General features: G+C 34.7%; 1 protein-coding gene across 2 annotated transcripts in view; it reads right to left on the bottom strand.

The window, feature by feature from the left end:
• Positions 1-4,856: 4,856 nt before the first annotated feature.
• Positions 4,857-23,047, bottom strand: part of LOC110376748 (uncharacterized) — a 36,568-nt gene continuing 18,377 nt past the window's right edge. The window contains exons 2-9 of one of the 2 annotated variants that reach the window (XM_049846232.2): positions 17,423-17,602; positions 11,782-11,942; positions 11,452-11,554; positions 11,016-11,204; positions 10,426-10,599; positions 9,328-9,449; positions 6,611-6,775; positions 4,857-5,075 (exon numbers count right to left, since the gene is read on the bottom strand). In XM_049846232.2, coding sequence (XP_049702189.2) covers positions 4,869-5,075; positions 6,611-6,775; positions 9,328-9,449; positions 10,426-10,599; positions 11,016-11,204; positions 11,452-11,554; positions 11,782-11,942; positions 17,423-17,602 — 1,301 coding nt within the window. In that variant the 3' untranslated portion in view covers positions 4,857-4,868. Of the gene's footprint in view, positions 5,076-6,610; positions 6,812-9,327; positions 9,450-10,425; positions 10,600-11,015; positions 11,205-11,451; positions 11,555-11,781; positions 11,943-17,422; positions 17,603-23,047 lie in introns of both variants that reach the window. The other variant, XM_049846227.2, reaches the window with a different exon arrangement.

Raw genomic sequence — 23,047 nt, 5'->3', positions numbered from 1 at the left:
CGTAGTGTTTTATACACAATATCTCGAGTGTTATCTACAATCTTACTCTGAAGTGGAAATATCAGCTGATAGCGTCTTGTGTGATGGATATTCGTAAACAAAGCGACACTGTTATGTAATATTATGATGTTTTCATGCAATCTAGTTACGTTTCATTTTCTATATCAATTAAGTTCCCTGCAAGTACAAAAAATGTATTTCTAGTAGGACTAATAATATTGAATAGCAATGAACGAGACAAGACTCGAATAATTTATTTTATCTTACAAATATAATGTTTACTTCATAAATATAAAATAAATGTACATAATGAATACTTCATAAATACTCTGAAAACTATGAAATTCGTTTCGCATATCTGTACCTAGCTTTATTCTGGAACATACAAACATTCGGCTTACAATTTATATTCCAAGAATATTATATTACCTAAGTATTAACAGAACTTACATAAATATACTACATCAAAGGCCTCGGCTTTATTAAGTTTTCCAAGAAAAGAATTCTCATACTGCCCGTAGCAATATTACCTATTCTACTAAATTAATAAAACATGTACGTACCGACTTTTAATATAACAGTCAGGTATAATAGTGAACGAAATATTTCTCGGAACAGCACAATTCTTGAAAGGAAAGTATGAAACTTTTAATGTAATAATCCTATGAATAATTAATTTCTTATCCGCGTCTTAAGTAATCTAAGTCTGTTGTAAGGCTGTTAAAATGAAATTGTTCTCGAATTTGATAAAGTTTTTGATATTTTGCTTAAACTCGCAGATCATAGGAAACACTCTAGACTTTTTAATTTGCCAATAGTTGGATCGGGCGCTTGATAAGTATGAAGATGAATGTTAGTGCGCACATTACAAAGACTAAGTGTTTGGCCGGTAGCAGCCCAAATGAAAACATTAAATGAAATCAAGGTTTTGTTTTAAAAAAAATTGCCTACCATCGTGTCAACTACCAGCAGACTGTTAGTCTGCAATGTGAACTAACTTTACTAATAAAAAACCAAATCCTATACCAGGTGAGGCAGAAACCACAAATGACTAGCAAAGCTAATTTAATTACTTAATTACATCCAGTTCACAGTTTCCTATCAGTTATGCATCAATCCATCACGTTATTAATTATTATTGTGTCTGCGCCGCGCTCCTGATCTATTATTAAACATAATAATGTCACGCTGTAACTATTGTGGTGTTAATAGGATTTCTAGTGGTTGAAGATTTATTTGAGCTGTAATTCTGAATTTCACCATTATTTTTTAAGATTTGGTAGGAAGATTGTCAAAAGGCATCGTAAAATTCGGACTTGTTAGAAACTAGCAGTTTCAAACATATCCCGAAAAACTTGGAGCAGTCGGATAAAAGTTGATGGCCTATATTATATAACATAGTCTAAGTTTCTGCTGAATGGAGGTAAATGCAGATCAATAGTCACACAGTTGTATGTACTTATATTTTTTTTAGATTATTCAAAGTAGCCAATCGAATAGCGGTTTGATTTTGTTACATACGGTTGCGAATTGGAATTGGTGAAGTTTACATAGTGTATGTAGGCTGTTATATGCAATTCTAGTAGTCATAAATTGAATTGATCTCTACAAACCATATACAATAACACCCTTGTAACCTGTAAACGTACACGGTTATCCCCGAGCATGGGTACACAGGTACCCGGCATTGTCTGAGCAACATCCATTAGATTATTGCGTGATCGCCCACGGAAGGGTTACCAGGTGGATTACAATATATCTGGGCCAAGCCTTGTCTGTGTTCAGTGGTTGCAAATTGATTGCGCTAAGCGTTAGTTAAGGGGAGGTAAATTCGTATTCACATGATTCCAGAGAGAATGTGATATTGTGCAGACCATTTTAGTGGAAATAATTTACTGAACTCCTCATCGCAGTTACCTGGGCAACTGATGTGTCTTGGCAAGACTGGTTCTCACACTTTCTTCCCTGACTACTTGTATCGATTACCAAAGCTGTTCAAATTACATCCGAGGCCCACCAATTTAACGTGGCTCCCGAAACACGAAAGAACTTGTCATAAGATGGTCAACCATTCACAGACCAACCGCCGAAAGCTGCTCTCACTTAGCCACGAGCTCCTCGAATATATATGGCTACTTAAACGTATACAAATACATACAATTGTAATACATCTGTCTCCACAGATCCACCTTTATCTGCAGCGAACCACCCCCGGCATAGATTCCTAACCCAATATCGCGGTGGCCTACATCTAAACAATAAGCGATCAGTGGTTACATCTCGATACGGCGGCCATTGTTGCCGTTTCTATTAGATTATATTAGTCTGATTGCCAAGCGTATACTATTGTAGGTGATATAGTATTAATCGGCAATGTATCTTGTGACCTGAATACGTTTTAATTACAATATCAAACATACCTGAAACTTACAGGCAAACTTTATTTTGTTCAAACGCAGCTGTAGTTTAAATAATATTGCCGAAATAAGTAAAACTTACCGTGGTGGGATATTTCGATGAACAGAATGCTACGTACTGTTCCCTAATCTTCAACGTTTCAGTAAGACACAAGCTCGACGACAACATAAAGGCCAGTTTTCTTAAGACCACTCTAACGTTTGCCATACGTTTTCACGTAAGGTCTGGTAATATACCTGCCAGTCAGTACAATAAACTGCTATATATCCTTGAAATTTAATAGCTCTCAACTGCACAAACAATTCGGTACCACTATAAAAGTTTCAGAATTTTATTGAAAACCAGGTTTTTAAGAAAACAGGCCGTTTAATGTAACGGTGAGTTTTAGCCCCAGTTGGTACCCGTCATATTATCCAACTTTCATGTACATCTACAAATACTGAAACCAAATTAACATGACGCCTAAGAAATGCATGTAACATCCAAGTACCCATTAGCAGTACCATTAACAGGGTGTTGCTGTTACCGTTACATTATATTACGTGTTACGTACATAACTGTGTTACGATATGTTACATGTTATGTTACAATCGGCAATGGCCACATTACCTGCTATCGATGGCTCGATGGCCTGCGTAATGACTGGTGCGAAGTAATTTAGGCTGTCTGCCCATGTTAGACTTTTTGTAGGACAAAATCGGGTCGATTTTTTGAGGATTTCTGTGTGACATCAACATTACAATAATATAGCCAGTAAATTAAAAACCATCGTATAATCTAATAAAAATCATTAAGTATAAATGTTACACCTTTTTAATATTTTTCTACTTACATGTTCTACTACACAATATAAAAAGTAACATTAATAAATTAGTAATATTTACAAATAATAAATTATATTCCAAACATTCATAGTTTTTGGTTACTAAATATTTTTCTACAATGGCACAGCTACTTTATACAATAAAATAAATATGTAATAAAAAACTAAAAAAATAAATTACGTATCTATATGACAGACTTTTGTATAATTTATTAATTTTATACATCAAACAATAAAATAGGAACTACCAATAATTTATACTTCTAAACTATAAAATAATTTTAAATAAATATAAATTGAGCAATTTACATTAGATAGGTACCTGTATTATCTAAAATTAAAAAAAACCTACAAGATGGTCAGTTTTAATAAACCTACTAGACCAGCAATGTTTATACATAATGTCTTATGAATGAAACCAGTCACAAATCAATCATTATTCCATTTGAATTGGTACAGCCCCTTTTCTCTAAACTTACGTAGGTACCTGTGTACATTGTCATATAGGTACTACTAAAAAAATGATTTTCTATGAGAAAAGACTGCTAGCTTTTCCCTTATTATTTTCACAAAACAATTACCACAAAGCTGTTGGTACTGAAATATCAATTAGTTTCAGCCGACTGTGACAAGTCTAACGTTAAATCCGAGACTAGTCCGTAATAGAGTTTATATCGATTCATTTGTATTCAAACGCCAAAGTTTTAGTCGGGTTTACGAATTATTTGGTTATTATTAACTGGGGTATATCTTTGTAGTATAACGTATGTATTCCTATAGAAAAAAATGACAGATTACATATCAAGTGTATACAACTACTAGTACAAAAAGTATTGAATAATTTTAAAACAAACAGAAGAAAAGGTCAAAGAAAATATTTTTAAAATAATGTTTTTTGGATATTTTGAGTACTTATTTAAATGTGTTTTGTTCGCGCACACTTGATAACACAAAAAAATATGAGTACCAATTTACAAAAACCAAAACAAATGAAAAGTTATAAGTTCTAAACGCAGTTCTTACATGTTCATTGAACATTTGATATTCTCGTCATGGTGCATGTAACCCGGGGGTTGTTCCCATAATGTCCTTAATTTCGCTTCCTACGTCATGTGATATGAAAACATTGGGATCGCTTGATCGTCCTTTCGTGATGTAACTTCGTTACTGAAGACGACTTTGTTATTCTTCTCCTTTTCAATATACATTATTGCTAATGAATAAATAGACTTTTAGCAGTAGGATTTTATAAACACCTATAAAATGTCTTCAATCTTACATTACAGATTACATTAGTCATGGAAATGAACTGTACATTATAGTGCACACAATTTGTAATTAACCATACTGACCTACAGACCTACAAGCAGTCAAGCAATCTAATCAACATTGTTAGATTACGAGCAAATGTTCATGACTGTGTAACTAAAGATGATTGACGAAAATTGTATTCTTAATATTGCATCACAGGAAAATACTTCATGCACACTTTGAACAGACCCCTTGTTTAATTACACCTGTATACTACTTGAAAGAAATTTTGCTTGAAATTCATAAGGTCCTTTTTCCCATTGAGCACTTTAGGCACCGTGATCGAAAATTGTTGCTTACTGGCTACACACTCTATTTAAGAATCACAAGGCAACTGCGAGTACCTCAAGCACATGCCGATATTTTCCTCCGGGTTCCTCTTGATGGTTGGGGGCCCGAAGTGCACGGAGACGGCGAAGGGCGCGACGGAGGTCTCAACGTGACAGTCGTGTGGGGAACGACCCGGGCAAAATGTGTTGCCACAGTGGTGAGGATCGCAGACTCCAGCGCCGAAATATGTGCTCTGGAAGAATAGTCAAAATTATTGCTTGTTATGAAATAAAAAAATCATGGTGATAGTTCATTAAACATATGGTTAACTAAGTCGCTTTTTAATATTATCATTGTTTTTTTTTTCTCTTAGCTTCTCAGTTAGCTTTAAATTAAGGTAATAGAAGTCAATTCCATCTCTGACAGTTATTATGCTAAACATTTTGTACGCCTTTTCATAAGAAATTCGGAATGGAACCTTCGTTTTCGCTTAATTGCCTGCAAGAAGTCTAATCCTAGAACTACCGATGTCGTAAGACAAATTAAGACATAATTACTATCATCCGTTTTGATGTAAAACAAAATATAATGTAAATAGAAATAACCGATTTAACTTAAATTACAAAAATAAATCATTAAAGCCTACCAAAATTAATTATCTCGAGCTCTACGTGAAATAACCCAATTTCTCTCGGTATAAGCATTTTAAAGCCGCGCTAATTAACACGTAAGATCAAGTTCGTCGGAACAAACATGATGGATGTTTGCTCCTACAATGAAAATCTCACGTCTACGTGTGTTACATTATAGGAACAATCTTCTAGCGCTTCACAAAGTTTGAAGATGAATTAGAAATTAATTATTTTCTTGTCCACGTCTCTGCTATGGATAAAAATGCATTCTAAGGATTTTACCTCAGAATGTAGAAACGTTAGAATAAGAATTATATTTATATGACAACTATAGTAAGTATGTTTGTTGTTGTTGTATTTACCTGCGTTTCTTTAAAAGTTCCTATCTCTATCGTTACATCCGCAGAGAACCTAATAAGATAGGCCGAAATATTGTAAAAGCGTATATAAAGTAACATGCTTAATCGTTTGTAATTTTTTTGTTGATACTATATTTTTTTATCTTTTATAAAACAGTTACAAAAGTAATGACCTAATACATTTTGTAACAAGAACCTCTAATTTTCATAAAGTACATTAAAATATTCAGCATTATCTACAAAGCGTTTTTATTCAAGACTCAAGTCTATCTCAGTACTCTTGACGGGTCATTCTTGAGCGAACTTTAACAATATTACTTCCTTTCCTGATTATTAACTCCACAAGTACTCTGAAGTTTCTCTTTTATTCCAGCCTTTAATGGAAATCTAAGCGTTAATACTATTATAATTAGACTCTTCAAACACAAAGTTCTTCAAGAAATTAAAGTTGATATTGAAATATTTAAAACTTTACTTTTGCTAATGGTTTTCTGGAGTTGAATATCTTATTTTCGGACCTACTAATTAGCTATTTGTGTAGGGCATATGATCAGAATTATCAACACAAATACACTGAAGGATAGATAAAGAGACGAAAATAAAGAAAGGAGAGAAACGAACGAAAGGACAGAAATAAAAGAAAGACGAGAAAGGAAGAAATTAAACAGTGGAAAAGAAAATATAAGTAGGGAGTGAATGATAATATTACAAGTGTTAGAGAAGAATGAAATCAGGCCAGGAAGAAAAAGAAGAAAGGAAGAAGAAAAGGAAAAGAACAAACAGGAAAATCAACTCACCGAAATAAAATACTCGCTCTCACAAGGTATAGTAACCCTGTCAGCACACCTTTGCCTCCCGTGGCCCGTCAGTCCGATCCCATAGTTCCCGTACCCGAAGTACCGGTACCTATCGCCGTCGCTGCCATAGTGTTGCTCGTACGGAGACCAGCGGTAGGAGCGAGCCTGGCCCCACATCCAAGACCAGATATACGTCCAGATCTATTTTATAGGTTTGCAGTTAGTGGGGTTAGGCTAGCTACGGGGCTGGGGGTGGTATGGCGGTATTTTGTAGGGGTAGTGGAGAAGTTCGATTTCTGATGCTAGTTTTATGTGTTGGAAGCAAAATTTCTTTTACCCTTCATGCCCAAACATAAGAATCTTTGTTTGATCGCTGTCAGTTGATGGTAGGCAAAGCTTGTTGTTTTATGCTTTTGGAAATATAATGTCACGTTTGTCATGCCGAAAATAGATCTCAGTGGCGTGCACTTGGAGGGGCTTATGTCCAGCAGTGGACTGCGATAGACTGATGATGATGATGATGATGTCATAGGCATTTTTAACATTATCAGTTTTTTCATATGTAATCATCTTAGTTAAAAAAGGAATATTTTACGTGAAAAAAGGCTTAATAAATGCTATACTACTGCTTGGTATAAAATATTCAATATCAGCATTACCAAATAACTACAAGTCCTAATCCATAATCAGAAATTCGCTGAACAGGACATAAGACCGAATACGGTCACCATTTCACTGAGCAACCCAATATGACATCACACTGGTTGAATACAGTATTTCATTTGAAACATATTAAATGCCAAACCAACGAGAAATAAACCTCGTGTGGTTTGCACGAACTAAAGGAATATCTTTTACTAAAGACTCTTTTGAAACATCTTGAAAGGGTAAAGGAAAATTTTGCTTACTGAAAACTAGTTTTAGAGATATTGAAGGAATTTAGAAATGTGTTAGCAATTTTGATATTTTTTGTTGGCAATATCGAGCTTCTCCATTTTATTACATCAATAATATAAAATAATAGCTGTAAATAATAAAATAAATATCAATGAAGTACTTTTTACAGGATTGGAAATTTTTCATGCCTCTTTTGCAATGATGATTAGGGAAATACCTTTATAACCAATTTTAATTATGAAGCGGCCTATGAATACCTTGATTTCAGTATATAAATATATGGATTCAATAATAATATCTGTTATATTTTTCAATTCACAGGTAACGGATACAGGGGTTTTTACATATCATTTAGTAAAACTGTGGTATTAATATTTTCAATGGATTACGATGTCTATTGGATACGTATTTGTTATAAAGGCCGGTTTACACTTTGCGAAGTGTGAAGTGATAAGTGTTAAGCGTTAACTTTACGCGATAAGTGTCAAGTGTTAAGTAGTCTTTTCCATCTCCGTTTACACAGTGTTTAGGAAGAAGCTCATAGTGGTACTGTGCGTTGTGCATAGTGTCTCTAGAAATGGTAGATCAGAGCCTAATATTGAGACAAATAATTAAGGAGATTGTATCTGTTGTGGTATCTGATATAGAAAATGAACGCAATTTTGAAATCGGGAATTCCCATCGCTTCACTCAGTTTCAATAGGGCCGCATCTCTCAACTGTTTGTTTTTAAATTCTGCGCACTTTACATTGTATATAGGCATTCAAACTTTATGTATTCTTGTACGAATTTTAAAGTAGACGGAACAACATTTTCCGTCTACTTCATTTTCGCTTTGAACTTGACACTGCGCACTTAACACACACGTATTTACACACTGATTAGTACAGGCAAATTGCGAGAGAGGGTAGTAGAAAAGTTGAGAGGGGGTAGTCACTTAACAACGAAAATAGACCTTGATTCTATTCACTCGCACTAATCAATAAGTACTAATCGCACGTATCACTTAACACTAATCACTTTACGCTTCCGTTCACACCTTGATTACTAAACACCTGCACTAATCACCTGCAGTGTTAACTTAACAAAGTGTAAACCGGGCATAAGTATATGTATATAGGCATTATGTGATTAGTTGTACACATTATTAATTTCATATTCCTATAATTATAATTACGTGTAAAAAGTACTGATACATATTCCATACTACCGATCTCTTTCTAAACCCGAAATTCGAACCCAGGAACTCAAGATTCGTGCTTGCTATAGACCCACTTAGAGTCACAACTAATAAAAAAATCTAAATCCCAAAGCTGCAAAATTCATTTAACATTTAAAAATCTAACTCCAAATAGTTCCTACTTTAGCGCGAGTCAGCAAATCATAGAGTAAGTCTCTCTTGCATGTTGCAGAGTTGGCACACAATTTATGTCCCAGTTGAGACCTCACCGACCCCTTGCAGCTTGCCTACACTTTCAAACTTGTATGAACCTCTCTGCGATTTCAAATCATAATTTTTGATGAAAATTGCCAAAGAGAATTTCATTCGCTTTTAGATTTCGAAGTAAATACTCAGCTTTAATAGTTTTGCGTTCAGTTTCTATACGTTAACTTTAATTAACTTGGTGAAGATGCCTCCATTTCTTGGTTTATTTTATTGACTCTGCAGAATACCCATTTTAGAATTGGTCATACGTATAGACCACATTTCATCAAAGGGTTTAATGAACCTTGCTACCGGCTACCCTACTGTTATAGACATAGGGTTTTCTTTTGTAATCGAAGTTTTATCTAAAGTAGAATCTAGTATGTTATCTTACCCTGGACATAAGAGTGGGTTGCTCAGGATCTGGGTCCATTTGAGGCTCGTTTCCAGAACCTTCCATTTCATCTTCTTGTGGTTGAGTTTCAACTGGCATCATTTCTTCTTGTTGCATCATGTCTATGAAAATTCAAAACATAATTTTCTTTGATAGTTGCAAAATTCATTGCGTAGTATTAATAAAGGTTCGTGGAATTCTAATCATCAATTTATCTGTATTTTCACCACCTATTATTTATTCACGACCTATCAATAAACCAACTTACAAATATAAAACATTTTTTTAATGTAGCCTCTATCTTTTTACAAGCCGGTCAAACTATAAAAAATATACCCTGAACGTAATTGACCTTAAAATGTAAAACGATCAAGTTTTTAACTCCACGCACTAAACGAAAGCTATGTTGTAATAGGCGATAACTCAGGCAGAGGTCACAAGTTCAGTCCCGGACGACGTAAACTCACTGACGAATGGCCTTTGTTGGAAACTTAAGTGGAATATGAATGGCAGTATAATAAACATGAATAATAATGTGGAACAGAATTCCTTCTGTTTTTACGATTTGCATGGCAAAGGGTTGGTAGAGGTCAGGTGATGGTCGGGAGGGTTTCACGGGTTGTGTTTTATTACTTGTTATATTTCAGGAATTTGTAGTAGGTTGTATTTGTGTGGGTTGTTCAATAATTTATCTGGTTTTAAAGCGACTGTTTGCTGATGTTTTTAATGTCGTCCTTTAGTATATGTATTTTCATAGACGCCAAATGTAAGTTGATTTCCGCTCGTTTAAAACTCCATGTACATTTTCCTTAGGTTTAGTTATCATCTTGTTCTTTGTTACATATTGCTTAAACTTAGACTTTATCTAAACTCTGATCAACTAAAAATCTTCCTATCGAATTCGGAAATTCGTTATGAACGGAGGTAAGTTTTTAATTGAACTAGCTGTTCCTCGTGATTTTTTCTGATAGACTGCTCGGGGATGGTGTCGCTTTCTAACAGTGAAAGATTTTTTCAAATCAGTATTAATTACAAAGCCCTAAGAGTACAAACAGACAATTTTTTCCTCTTTACAATATTAGTAAATATGTTACCTACCAGCAGGATCAATAACATCGGGAGTGCCACTCCCGGGCCCTATCCTGAATGACCGCGAGTCACACGGCGCGTACCGCACGGCGCAGCGTCCCGCGTTACGTCGGATGCAGGCCTTGTACTCCTGGCTGGCCAGGTGACGACCGTTGGACGCGTAGTTGAATGTTCTTATTGTACCTGGAAATGGTAATGTAATTCCATGTGTGTGAAATCCTCTAATATGTTGCTATATTGTCTGTTTTTTAACTAATCAATCCTCTACCTTTTTAGATCGTTTACAAATTGGCTCATGTTATGAGCTTGAAATAGTGTTGCTATGTAAAACTGTTGAATTTATGCAAAGCTGTATACATATATGTAAAACAAAACAATACCATCCAACAACAACAGAAAAAATCCACCAACGTTAATAAATCTATTTACACTGTGTCTATTTACACTGTCAATAGTGAGACGACGTCAGGTAATTATGGAAGAGGAAGACGCGCTGCGCGGACCACACATCAGGACCAATTTTATGATGCAAAAGTCAAGAATAAAGCTATTTTACAACCACGGTTTAATGTAAAACTTAGTATAAAATCTCACATTACCATTATCACTAGTATAATACTGCAAACAGTGATGCGGTGCGGTATTAGCTAGCGGCATCTGTGCGAGGCGCATGAGCCAGATGCGCGGCATTTCAGCACCACGCATGCGCAGTGTTAGCTTGATGTTCTTCGTGCCTGGTAAGTCATCGGCTTCTCGTCTCTCGCTGCCGGTTGACAGTGTGTGGTATACTGGAAATATATTTGTTAAATGTTGTTTTAGTATAAGACTATTTCCCTGGAAGGGGAAACTCTGGTCTTCTTGCGAACTTAAACTTTGATTTATTTTCAGGTACATATTTATTACCCAGATCACAACTGAAAGAAACGATAAGCATAACGTCTCTGTTTCTTTTGTGTCTTCATATTTTACCCTTTTGGAAGATAAGACAATGTTTTGACATACAAAACCTATTTACTTTTTATGGCAAGTGCTTACCGTGTTGTCCATGGTTCTGGCCACACAAGATAAACTTGCTGTCTCCATCCCCTAAGATCATGGCATCTTCATCGCATTCTCCCGTAGTCCTGTTTGGTTGACCCTGGAATTTGACGAAAGCATAATTCATCAACTTTTCCTTTTCTTCAAACTGATCACATGCATAATAAAGATTTCAATTTTGCATTCGGCTACTTTGAATAACTCGCTGGATTTATTTATAATTCCTCTTTGGTCTACCTACTCACAAATGGAGACGACACCAGAGGTAACAAATCTTTATCAGTTCATGTAAGCAAAGACATTACACCAGAAAGGGAAAAAACTTACAATACTAAAATGCAGGAAATCAATCCTGAGCTGCATGATGCCGGCATGGGTCTTCTCAATGTTGATGGTGCAATCCTCCTCGCCGCTCCACAGCTCGGGGAAGCCGGGAGACATGAAGTACGTCAGGTTATTCTGCACCGAGCCACCGCACGATACCTCGACTGGAAGTGGGTGAAGACTTATATGAGTGTCAATAAGGTATCTTGAATCTGCAAGCAGCGGATTTATTAGTTGCTCTCCACTTTTTGCAAAGTACCAATAAGGACACAATGTTTATGATGATGCTTTTGACCACCACAAAATGTGAATGTGTTCGATTGTATACCATGAACGAGTTTTTGATCAAAATTCGGTCCTGTTATATTTCCCTACCAATTTTAGTTATTAACTTTATTTTAAAAAGAATATTAGCCAGCGGCACTATCCTTATTTTTCAACAAGAATTTTCAGGCGAACCTAAAATATATCAAGATATTTCAGCTGAAACATGGACGAAACTTGTAGCAAAGGCTAATGAGAGCGCTATATATTAAGAAAAATATTTTCCTAAAACTGTATATAAAATATGATGATAGAACTTGCCTTTCTGTACCTATTATGAGAGATTTTCTAGAAGGTACCCTATTTTTGGCAGGTCATATGACAACCATTCCTCATTCACTCACAACCTGACCTCAAATTTCCATACTTTATTAAGTATAACGAAATAAAACCTACATAAACATGGAATATTCAGCTCAGCATACTCATTAGGCCACTGGGCTGGGTCCTGTTTAATATTCTCAGCACAGAGGGTCGCACATGTAATCGAATCGCAGTGTTTTTCATAATAATATGGGTCTCATCATGTCATTATGCCGATGTTATTACATCAGCTTTGAAGCCGGCATTTATTTTCATTCAATTAAAATGGGTTACGTTGCTCGGGAAATTGTGAAGTTACGCTGAAAGTCAAGTATGGAAATATGTAGGTACTTGTGAGTTAGTGGGTAAAGGGTGAAGTGTAATTGAAATAACATGCTCTTAACAGAAAGTTGGGTTGAGTATGTAATAGCAAAAATGTATGGTTTATTATAAAACTACAAAGGGAATGTTGCTAGGTAACTATCAATATTAAAAGTTTCGCTTCGCGAGAAGTTCGACTTATGTCTGTATTCAAGTACATTTACAACAAACACCTTTATGTATGGCAATTACCTCTATTTCAACTCTAGTGTAATCTTCGTTGTTTATTGCTTTTCATTGGAAAACTGTCTCAAGAATGTCTTACCAGACTTCTCTTCTGAAAAGTGAAACTAAGACCCACCTTAAAGTTAAATCACCGTTAGGTATTTCTTACATGTAAAATGTTGATTAGTAGGTATTTGATGTTAGTTTGTCATTAATAAAAAATTACATGTGGTATGCGACATAATGCTTTTGTTAACATGTGTTAAGGCTTGATAATAAGACGATTGTTGACAAAAAGCTGGTTTAGAGAAAAAGCCTATAAAATATGGTAATTTGTCACAGATTACTCTAAAACATGCAAAAACTCATAATACATAAATAATTTGTTCGTCACACAAACCTACATATTTCGCTATATTCGCCAATGAGTATGATAAGTAGTATTTTTTACGCTGTGATTATTAACATAATTTTTGCGCTGACAATGTTGTAATTTTTTAAGCACCTTATTTCTAATTGTTAGACGATTCATTATCGGATTATTTTTACGGTCCTTGTAAAACACTCCCTCTTAGTCGCAAAAAATTCAAACACTTTGATCCTAAAGATAGGGCCATATAAAAAATCAATGCACTCTCAAACGGAGACTTGGATTGAAGTTTACTATGACTATGTTGAAAATGTACTCTCTATATACATAGAGGTTCTTGTACAAACTAAAACACTCTTTTTTCTCTGTGCCTTATCTAAGAATCATAGACACCATTATATTTACCCGACTTGACCACGAAAAAGGAATTCCAAGAATTTCCAAAAAGCATGACCAATGACAATTGTTACTGCCTTTGTCACCGGCTGATAAGACTTTGTACCGAAGTGAAAGTAGAATACTATAACAGATCTGGCTTCAAATTGCGGCTAGTTTTAACATAATCTGTCACTAGGTACGCGTTACACATTATATTGAGCCGTTACTTGACCCTGGCCGTGCCTCTACTTTAAATTGTAAAAAACTGTACAGCTGACCGTCTAGCTAACCAGTTGTAAAAACATCAACCAATGTATCTTTTATTCATATCGTATTTGTTTTAAAGTTCTCTGTTCTGAAGTAACTGCAATACATATTGGCAATTGAGGCACCAGTCATCTCTGTAGGCATACAAAAGCTGAAGAAGATAAATACAGAATAAACTTAACGTCTACCCATGTGTATTGCAAAGTTGCAACACATATTGACCAAAAGTTTGTAATTATTATAATGAGAGAATAGATAGGAGCTAAATCCAGATCCTAAATCATGACTAAATTATTAACGTCCACGGATATACGACAATTTTAGACCAAAACGCATGGCTAGCACTTAAGATCTCGATATAACTCTACACTTGATTGTCGCTATAAGACTGGGGTCAGAAGGCAAAGATCAGTTAGATATAAACACATAATATACTTAAATCTGTCTCTAAAATAATATGTTGAGGTAGCAGCCGCCCCACCTACCTACTAACGAGCATTTTGCCATAAGTCAAGCAGAAATATAGTACTTTGTACTTACTGAAGAAATATCAATAAGCCAATACCACTACCTCTCTTAAACAAAATTATCAACGTGCCTTCATTCAAATACTTTGCAGGTGTGCTTGCTGACCCCTAGACTAAAGTACTCATTGTCAGGACGAGAACAAATAGTGCGGGTACGTCCCTCAAGCTTCTAACAAAGTAGCATCTCCCACTTAGAATAAAACTTCTGAATCCTTTTAGTCGAAGCTATTACGGTCTCAAATAACGGGCATAAATTCTGGCTGACATAAGCTATTACTGTCCGAAGTCTGACGTTAACTTCCCCTGCACTATTTCAAAGCGGTTTAGTTTAGAGTTATTTGTGTGGAAAACTGCAAATATTACGTGCAGTTGTAGTGTGAGTTTATGCAATTAAATATCATAGTGTAGATTATAAAGTACGGGAGAAATATATTCTTCAGACATTCAGTTGCTCGTAGCACGCACTGCATTACGTGCCCAACTAAAATGAAAAACAATATTTTGTTTCAACAGTCTACTTTAGCGTCTAACACAGGCGGTGAAAGAAAACATCTCTATAGAAATAAGTGTTTAACAATCTGTAATGGCGAATTATCCCGAAGCAGCCTTGTTGGAAAACCTTGCAATATACGATGGCTTTTCCAGCGACAACCAATGACAAGCCTGCCAGTCAATCAACACAAAACGCCATTCTAAATCCAAATGCTACAGGCAACTGTCATCGCAACAACACACGAACAACACTTTGTTCCGGCCACACTGCACACATAACGAGATCCGAGACAATCGGGACATTCGCACTGAACGACAATGGCTGAACGGGACATTACTGAAATCGGGCTTCGAAACCACACTGGATACTTTCGATAACAGCTAAGAGTGAGGCTATCATTTGAATTACTTTGTGTTTCTACTGGATACAGGCAGAATACATGCAGCTGTGAAATGTAATGTTTTACATGTGGCTTGCGCTTGTTCTGGTATCTATGTATTTTCATAGCCTTCAAACTGTCTGCCGTAAATGGGCTTGTGGAATTGTTAGTCGTATGGTAGGCATGATTCAACTGTATTGTGTCTATGGTGAGATTTGTCTATGTAAAAGTCTCTTCGATTACAATGTTATTAAAATTTATTGTGGTTTTATTGTGTGTTTAACTAAACTACTACAGAGATTATGAACATTGCATTTCTTGACTGCCATTCCGATGAAATAAGCAATCTTACTGCGTGAATTTTCTTCGTAGCTTTTCTCGAACACGTTCCGCGGTCAACCGCACATCTTCGCTAGCTCTGCATACATCGGCTAATCATAACAAATCTGGCAGATGTCACTCGGAGAAACTTTTCCTAACAATATGTCGTAAAACACAGTCGGTCAATAAGTCTGAAATGGTGAGAAAGCAACAAGGAGATAAAATCTAACAACTTAACTTGCTAGGTGTGCAGAATTGGCCATCAAGTTTATGAGTTTGAGGTAAATTAAGTTGAATCGGTTTTCTTTTGACAAGAGGTTGGCAAGTTTTCATTGTATGACCTACTTTCAAATGCAGACGTTCATCTATTTTAGCTTGAGAAATGGATTGCTTCAAACATCTTGTCAAATATGCATTAGTGCAAGATTGTTTAATTTTATCAATGAGTGTATTTGGCAAGGAAAGAGAGAATAATTTTGAAGTTGTCTTAAACGTTTAAAGCTCATAATAACCAGCTTAATGTCTCGGAAGCAATTCATATAAACGTAGGTAAGTATTAGTAAGGAACGATTGCTTGCAAAATACATTTTCCAAATCTGAATTCTCATTTATTTCTTTCTAGCCAGTGAATTTCGCAGTTTTCATTTGTGTTTTTTATAGCTGCATCTAGTTCCCCAGTGTCGGGCTGTCAACTTTTCCTCATTAGTAAGCACGCGACAAGTTTTAGTGTCAACATTCACTTCAGAGCCAGAATTTTTTACATTGCGAGCAAAATCTCCTGGCCCAATGTTGGTAATTTTGCTGGATTTTCAAGAGTTTTCAAGCTTCTGTTTATTTTTAGTTAGATTGTGGGGATGCATCGTTATAAATGTACAAGAAGTAACTATGTAGATTATCGGGTGTTTTATTACTTGCAATGATCCTAATGTGAATGTTACTTCAAAAGCTTTATTAAATGCTTTGACTTATCAAGACCAACATGGCTAATTAATGTTCTTTACAACTTTAGTCATTAGATTTTCTTATAGTCAGAAGTTAGTGTGACCTAAGATACCCGTCTTACGTCGAAACTTTCAAACTAAGTTAGCTTCTTAGAAAACATCACACGTTACTATCGCTATCTAAGTTACATTTGTTAAATCGCTATCTTTGGCTCCTATACTTGAATAGTTTTACCCCCTCCCCTACCCCCCTGATTACATCGCAAAACTTCGATTGTGAAGTTTCCAACTATAGGTATAAAAGTTGGTACTGCTCCGTAACAGCTTGTTCAAGTTTTTTCAAGTAGGCCATCTGGGTCTTAATTATTATTTTTAAGTATTCTACAGAATGTTTTTAATGTTACTTTTCTTAGTTTTGTCTTTGACTTCTTAGTTACTTACTGTTCTCGTGAATTTAAATTGAAATATTAAGTTTAATTACCTTTTTACTTCAGCAGTTATTGTGCACTTTGGGCGAAGCCTACGACTATTTGCGGACGATTCCAATGATAGCTTCTTTTACATCATCATCTTTATATTAGCCAATTACCGACTCATGCCACTGCTAAACCTATACTTTCCCAATAAACGCTAACCATCCTGATCTTGGACAAAGCGCATACATGCACTGGCCGTCACCTTCTTCAAATTGTCGTCACCACTTCTTGTAATACCTACCTATTCCTACATTCAAAAAACGCTCATCAGGGAAAGTACTTTCCATGAAATAATTGGAGGTTCTATGTTTCTACTTACACACACAACAAACGCCAAGTCCCTGTGCGCAGTCCCCCGCAGCCCGGCCGTCTCGCTGGCGACAGTCGTACTGGTTGATGCAGATGCCAGCCTTCGCGATCCCTGGACCCTCGGGCTGGCACTCCCGTTCTCCTCCCACTGGGAAGAAGTTGAGCACCTTGCCCAGGGATAGTAGGCCTCCTGGAAAGTAGAAAATCATTTGTTTCTTGAAAAACACAATTCAGGGGTTAATCCTTTCGAGGGAACCCTGATGTGAATTAATGGTTCTTTATGCTCACAATCTATTATAATTTAAAAGTAAGTATATCTAACATGACGTTTTATTAGGAGCATAAGATACCTTTTTGTTACAGAGAAAATTCAAAGAACAATATTTGTAGAAAAACAAATAACAGTGTATTAGTTCGTCTACAAAGTTTCTCGATGATTTGCGAAAATAATAAAAGCCTTTGATGTAAATACTAGAAATAAACAATGTCGATAAATTCGTGGAAATAATATGTAAGAACAAAAATAGAAGACAACTAACAAAATGCCATAACTTCGTTAAAGATAACTTAGATGTACCTTCGACGATGTAAACAATAACCTAGTCAAGACAAATTAGTGCAAATTATTCTCTGCTAACAACCTTTAAACTCAAAAGTATCTTCAAAAATTTCAAATTTAAACTAAAATATAAAAAGAGAGCATCTTGATACAAGTATTTAATTCACGCCTCTGTAAAATTTGCATAAGCAAAACATCTCTTTTGGAAGCAAAGTTAGACTATGTTTTAAATAAAAAAATAAAAGAACATTAAAGGCCCTTGGGAGATACTGGGTCGCGTGCTAAGCTAAGGAATATTCTGGAAAAATATGGGTGTTAACAGGGACGGCTTAAGGCAAGCCAACGTTGGAACAAGTCAACGCAAAATAAACAGACGCGCCATATTGTCGTAAAATATTTTTTATTCTGAGCACCTGTAGCGTGGTTAGCAAAGAAATATAAAATCCTAGGAGGTTTTCTTTTTATTTTTGTTTGCAAATGTGAATGTTTGGGCTTAACAATGATTTGATACGAAATCTAACCAACCATTTTAAGGGTAAACGTTTTCTTTTTATATTGAAGTTCTTTCTAATATATACAAGAAGAATGCCGTACTACATATTATATACCTATTGCAAAACTTAAACTATTTCATTTCATTTGAATCCACAAAGAATAGTCTGGATGATACGGAAATATTACGTACAATCTAATCGTACTAATTAGTTTTTATTTTTTGTTCTTACTTTTTTGTAATTGTGCGACTAATATTTTAAAATATATTCTTATTTGAATTCTTTGAAAATATCTGATATGCCAAAATAGCTTTTATGCCCAATACACTGAGACTTATTTTGCCAGTGATATTAAATCGGAAATTAGGGTTGGCTCTGATCGCAATTAATATAAATGAGTTCTTTTTCTGAACGGACTTAAGTAACGATAAAGTAAATTAAAAAGGACTTTGTGATTTAGGACAGTTGTTTTTTTGCTATTGGTTTCAAGTCTTAAATATTTGCTTCCGTACTAAAGCATTATAGGTATGTGTATTTTCCAAAAGCAATGGTGGAGATCTTTTAACTAAAAGTTGTACTTAACCATACAAAAAATAAGAAAAAAAAATATACGCTATACGCCGCGACGTTCACTAACAAAAACCAACTAACCGACTATATTGTTATCACTAGGTATAATCTAACCGGTTATTGCCAAACAAAGCTTATTTCATTTATTACAATCTAGAATCTGGTTTCTCACTCTTTGTTGGCACCAAAATTGTATATAGGTACGGGATGCTATCACCACAAAAAAGATCCATAAATAATTCTAACAAAAAAAAATTGAAAACTGCATATAACACAAAGTCCGTCTCTGGTCCTATGCAAGTAATGCCTCGAGGTACTCTGTGGCAATGCATGTCGAGCGGGTTGCCGGAAAATGTTCACCCTGTCCATAGCTGTATATAGGTTACACTTCTTACTTTACCAGACCAGCGGTTTGGCACATAGACGATGAAGTTGAGATCCTTGCATCACTGTTACAAAAGTTAGCTGATTTTTTTGTCTAGAAAGTTTTTCCGAAATAAGAAATAAGGCTAAAAATATCTAAACATCTAAGCAAAGCTGTTAGATTTATTGTTTACTTACTACTGTGAACATTATAATTAATCATAAAAAAAAAACAATTAAGGTCACCTTACGCACCGCGAAGCATTAAGTTTTAAAAACCATGTTAAATAATGTATGTATCCATGTTGCATACATAATAAAAAACGTACATGCGTCTGTTTTACAATGTAGATGCTTAATTTGTTATACTTCTTCTCTAATTCGGATTAGCTTGAGATAGGTTCAAACTTTAGCAGGGTTATAAATGAGTAGTTCAAAACCACATAAGATTAATGATTGATAGTTAAGGATCACTTATTTAGACATGCTTATTCTCAATACAAACTAGAATTCTAAACTGAATAGAATATTTGGGTATTTAAAGTAACGTTACGTAACTTAAATCCACTACTTTTTATAGCAAAACCACATCATGCGGTCAGATATAATGCACGCTGAAAATACATTAATTTAGGTTTAATATTATAACGTCAATACCCGTCTAATGGCTGTGGTTTTCTGCCTAAAAGTAACTAAAATGCTATCGACAGATTAATTATTTGTAAAGCACTTTCTAAATGTATCGAAAACTGTGTACAAAGTTGATTAACGATACTGATTATCATGTAATGACTATAAGAGGCACATTTTAGTGTTGAGACTTACTTAATTGACGCCTTGAAAGTTATCGATAAATCTTAGGCTTTCAGATCATTAGTACTCGATATTGCTAGTGTGAGTATTAAGAATTTGAGTATAGAGCTTTAATTAAAGTAATGATTCGATATTTCCAGTTAATGATAAAAGCGCTTAAATAGTTCTGAGCTAAGTTTATAACTTGACTCTTCAATCTTAGAATTAGAAGTTTATTTATTACTACTGAGGTAAATAAAACTCTTGACCAGTTAGTACTCAGTATCGTTGTGCTGAAATTATTATAAGAAAGTCAAATTCAAGATAGTCTAGACAAAAAAGCGGCTAAATAATCCATAGCATAAAAATCGATCAAAAATTGCATAAGTAAACTGAAACGTCTCTTAAATAAACTGCCAAAACAAAGATACGATTTATTTATAAAAATGTTTGGTCTAAAGTGAAATTCTCAATCAAAACAGACAGTTAGATGGAACAGTTACCAGTTGTTTTGGTTTTTTTGTGAACTTCTGGCCAATTGCGCGAGTGGACGTCGTCACATGCTGTGTGATAGGGCTGTCACGATGTCGACAATATTGTTTAGTTTCACGATACTGTTTTTACGACGTGTTTATTGTGTGGTGGCTGGTTCGTTAAGTTTTACTTTGTTGGTTACGGTTCTGTTTTTGGCAAAGTTTATGCATAGTGACTGTAGAGAAATGAGAATAGAATCCTGTTTGTTTAAATTTTTTGTGAAGCAGCTTGTATTTACTTTTGTTTACCGCTTAGAAGCCTACCAAGTTTTTACTATTTGATAAATATTATCTTTAGTTAATAGCCCTACTACTTACAAACCAAGCACAAATAAAAAGCTAATTTGAAACAGAAATGAGAAAAATATCATCGCTTTTATTGCGTTCTACGAGGCGGGTTCTGAACCTATTACATAACATGTGGTATTGCGTTACCTTCTAATTGTGTTACTGTGTGGGAGATACAATTGTGTTATTGCAAAAGTAATGTAATAAGGCGTTTATCTCAAATACATTGTTCTCTCGTATTTGAAGAAAAATATTACAATCGTAAATAAATAATAGACATTTAGAGTCTAACCTAACCTAACCTAACTTTAAGTACCTAATATTTTATACGTAAAGTCAAATATTTTATTGAAGGAACGTCTAATAGTCCAATAATAATGAAAGTATCGATCAAATCCGACACATCCCTATCGGCCACCGAAATGAGATCACAGAAAAACAAGATGAAAAAAGCAATAAGCATCGGACTTTCCGAACGACTAGCCTTAGGTGTGTACTTCCGTACATAATAATTAAAATGCAATTATATAGCAGATTAGAGTATGTGTACTAATACTGTGACTGCGGGCTATGAAACTTGGCAAAAATGTATATACCTACCTTTCTTATGCTATACTTAATGCTTTGTTTTCTTTGTATAATGTCCCGGTTCCTATGAATGAAACAATACAGTTGTACTTAATTAATTAATCTCTTTCAGTATTAGTAATAATAAATTAATACTAATACTGAAAGAGAAACTGCTTTTAAGGCACAGAAAAGGTGTATCAGATCAATCTGTGGAATACACCAAACCGACTCCTGTAAACCCTATTTCATAAACCTTAAATTATTAACACTTCCTTCTCTCTATATATACGAGGCCTCCATTTTAGTAAAATCCAACATCAGTTCATACGTCACATTAAAAAGTAGTAGACTTCAAAATACATTATCCAATAAGACACATCACACTGCAGTATACGGTAACAGTATATTTTGTATGAGTATTAAAATTTACAATAAACTTCCCACAGAAATTAAGAACCTAAAATCTGTTACCATATTTAAAAGGAAACTTAAAGATTTCCTTATTCAAAAAGCGTATTACTCTGTAAAAGAGTTTCTCGAAGAAAAATAATAATATAATGAGAAATGAATGTAATGTAAACAATGTGATATGTTCAGCTAGATTATAAGACTAGAAATTAAGATATATATACATATATAGTATGATCTCACTAAATTTAGTTCTGTAATAGTAATTAGTTTTATTTATAAGTAGTACATAGGAATCTAATGTTAATGTATATATATATATGTTAATAAATTGCAATGCCTTAACGGGCAACTAAGTCCTAAGTACGTACCTAGTTATAAGATCCTTTTATGCCACTTAGTTCGCAATAAAGATTTTGAATTTGAATTTGAAAATTTACGGGTGGTACTTTTTGATAAAAGCTATAGTCCGTGGATCTGGCATGTAAAGCAATTGTAGATCAAAACACACATTCTGTTATTTGCGATCAAAATAGTATTTGCGTTCATTTACTTACGTCACTACTTCAAAAAGGTGGATAGAGATTTTATTCTTCAGAAAGACAGTGCGTAATTCGCTAACCTGTACCAAACTAATGATTCCAAATATAAAAGTAATTTCTAGAACTTGGCTCGAGATAACACTTGAACTTGACTTAAATTCGCTGGAAAACGTCTTGTAATTAAGGCTAAGTTCTCACATTTGATGCGTGTCGACTCCGCTCTGCTGAACTCGGCTTAAGTAAAGGTTCAAATGTGTTATTAAATTATTAGTCTGATAAACTTTATCTAGTTGGTAGGCCTCAAAGATTTAAATGCGTGTCACGATAGTCACATTGACGCACGCGCTATTTTATGATGCGTCTTGCAAGTCCCGTTATTGCTAAGACCGAGAAACTAAGCAGAAACTACATTTTGCAATTTACACAATTTAGATCGCATTTTGTGCTATTTTTGTTTTTGGTAAAATATTTTATTTTATTCTTTTGAAGTGAAAGTTTTAGGCGCATTAAGTAAAC

Source organism: Helicoverpa armigera, chromosome 18, assembly GCF_030705265.1.
Source record: "Helicoverpa armigera isolate CAAS_96S chromosome 18, ASM3070526v1, whole genome shotgun sequence".
NCBI lineage: Eukaryota > Metazoa > Arthropoda > Insecta > Lepidoptera > Noctuidae > Helicoverpa > Helicoverpa armigera.
Note: the sequence above shows the minus strand (reverse complement) of the source record. Positions and strands in the feature narration are given on the sequence as shown.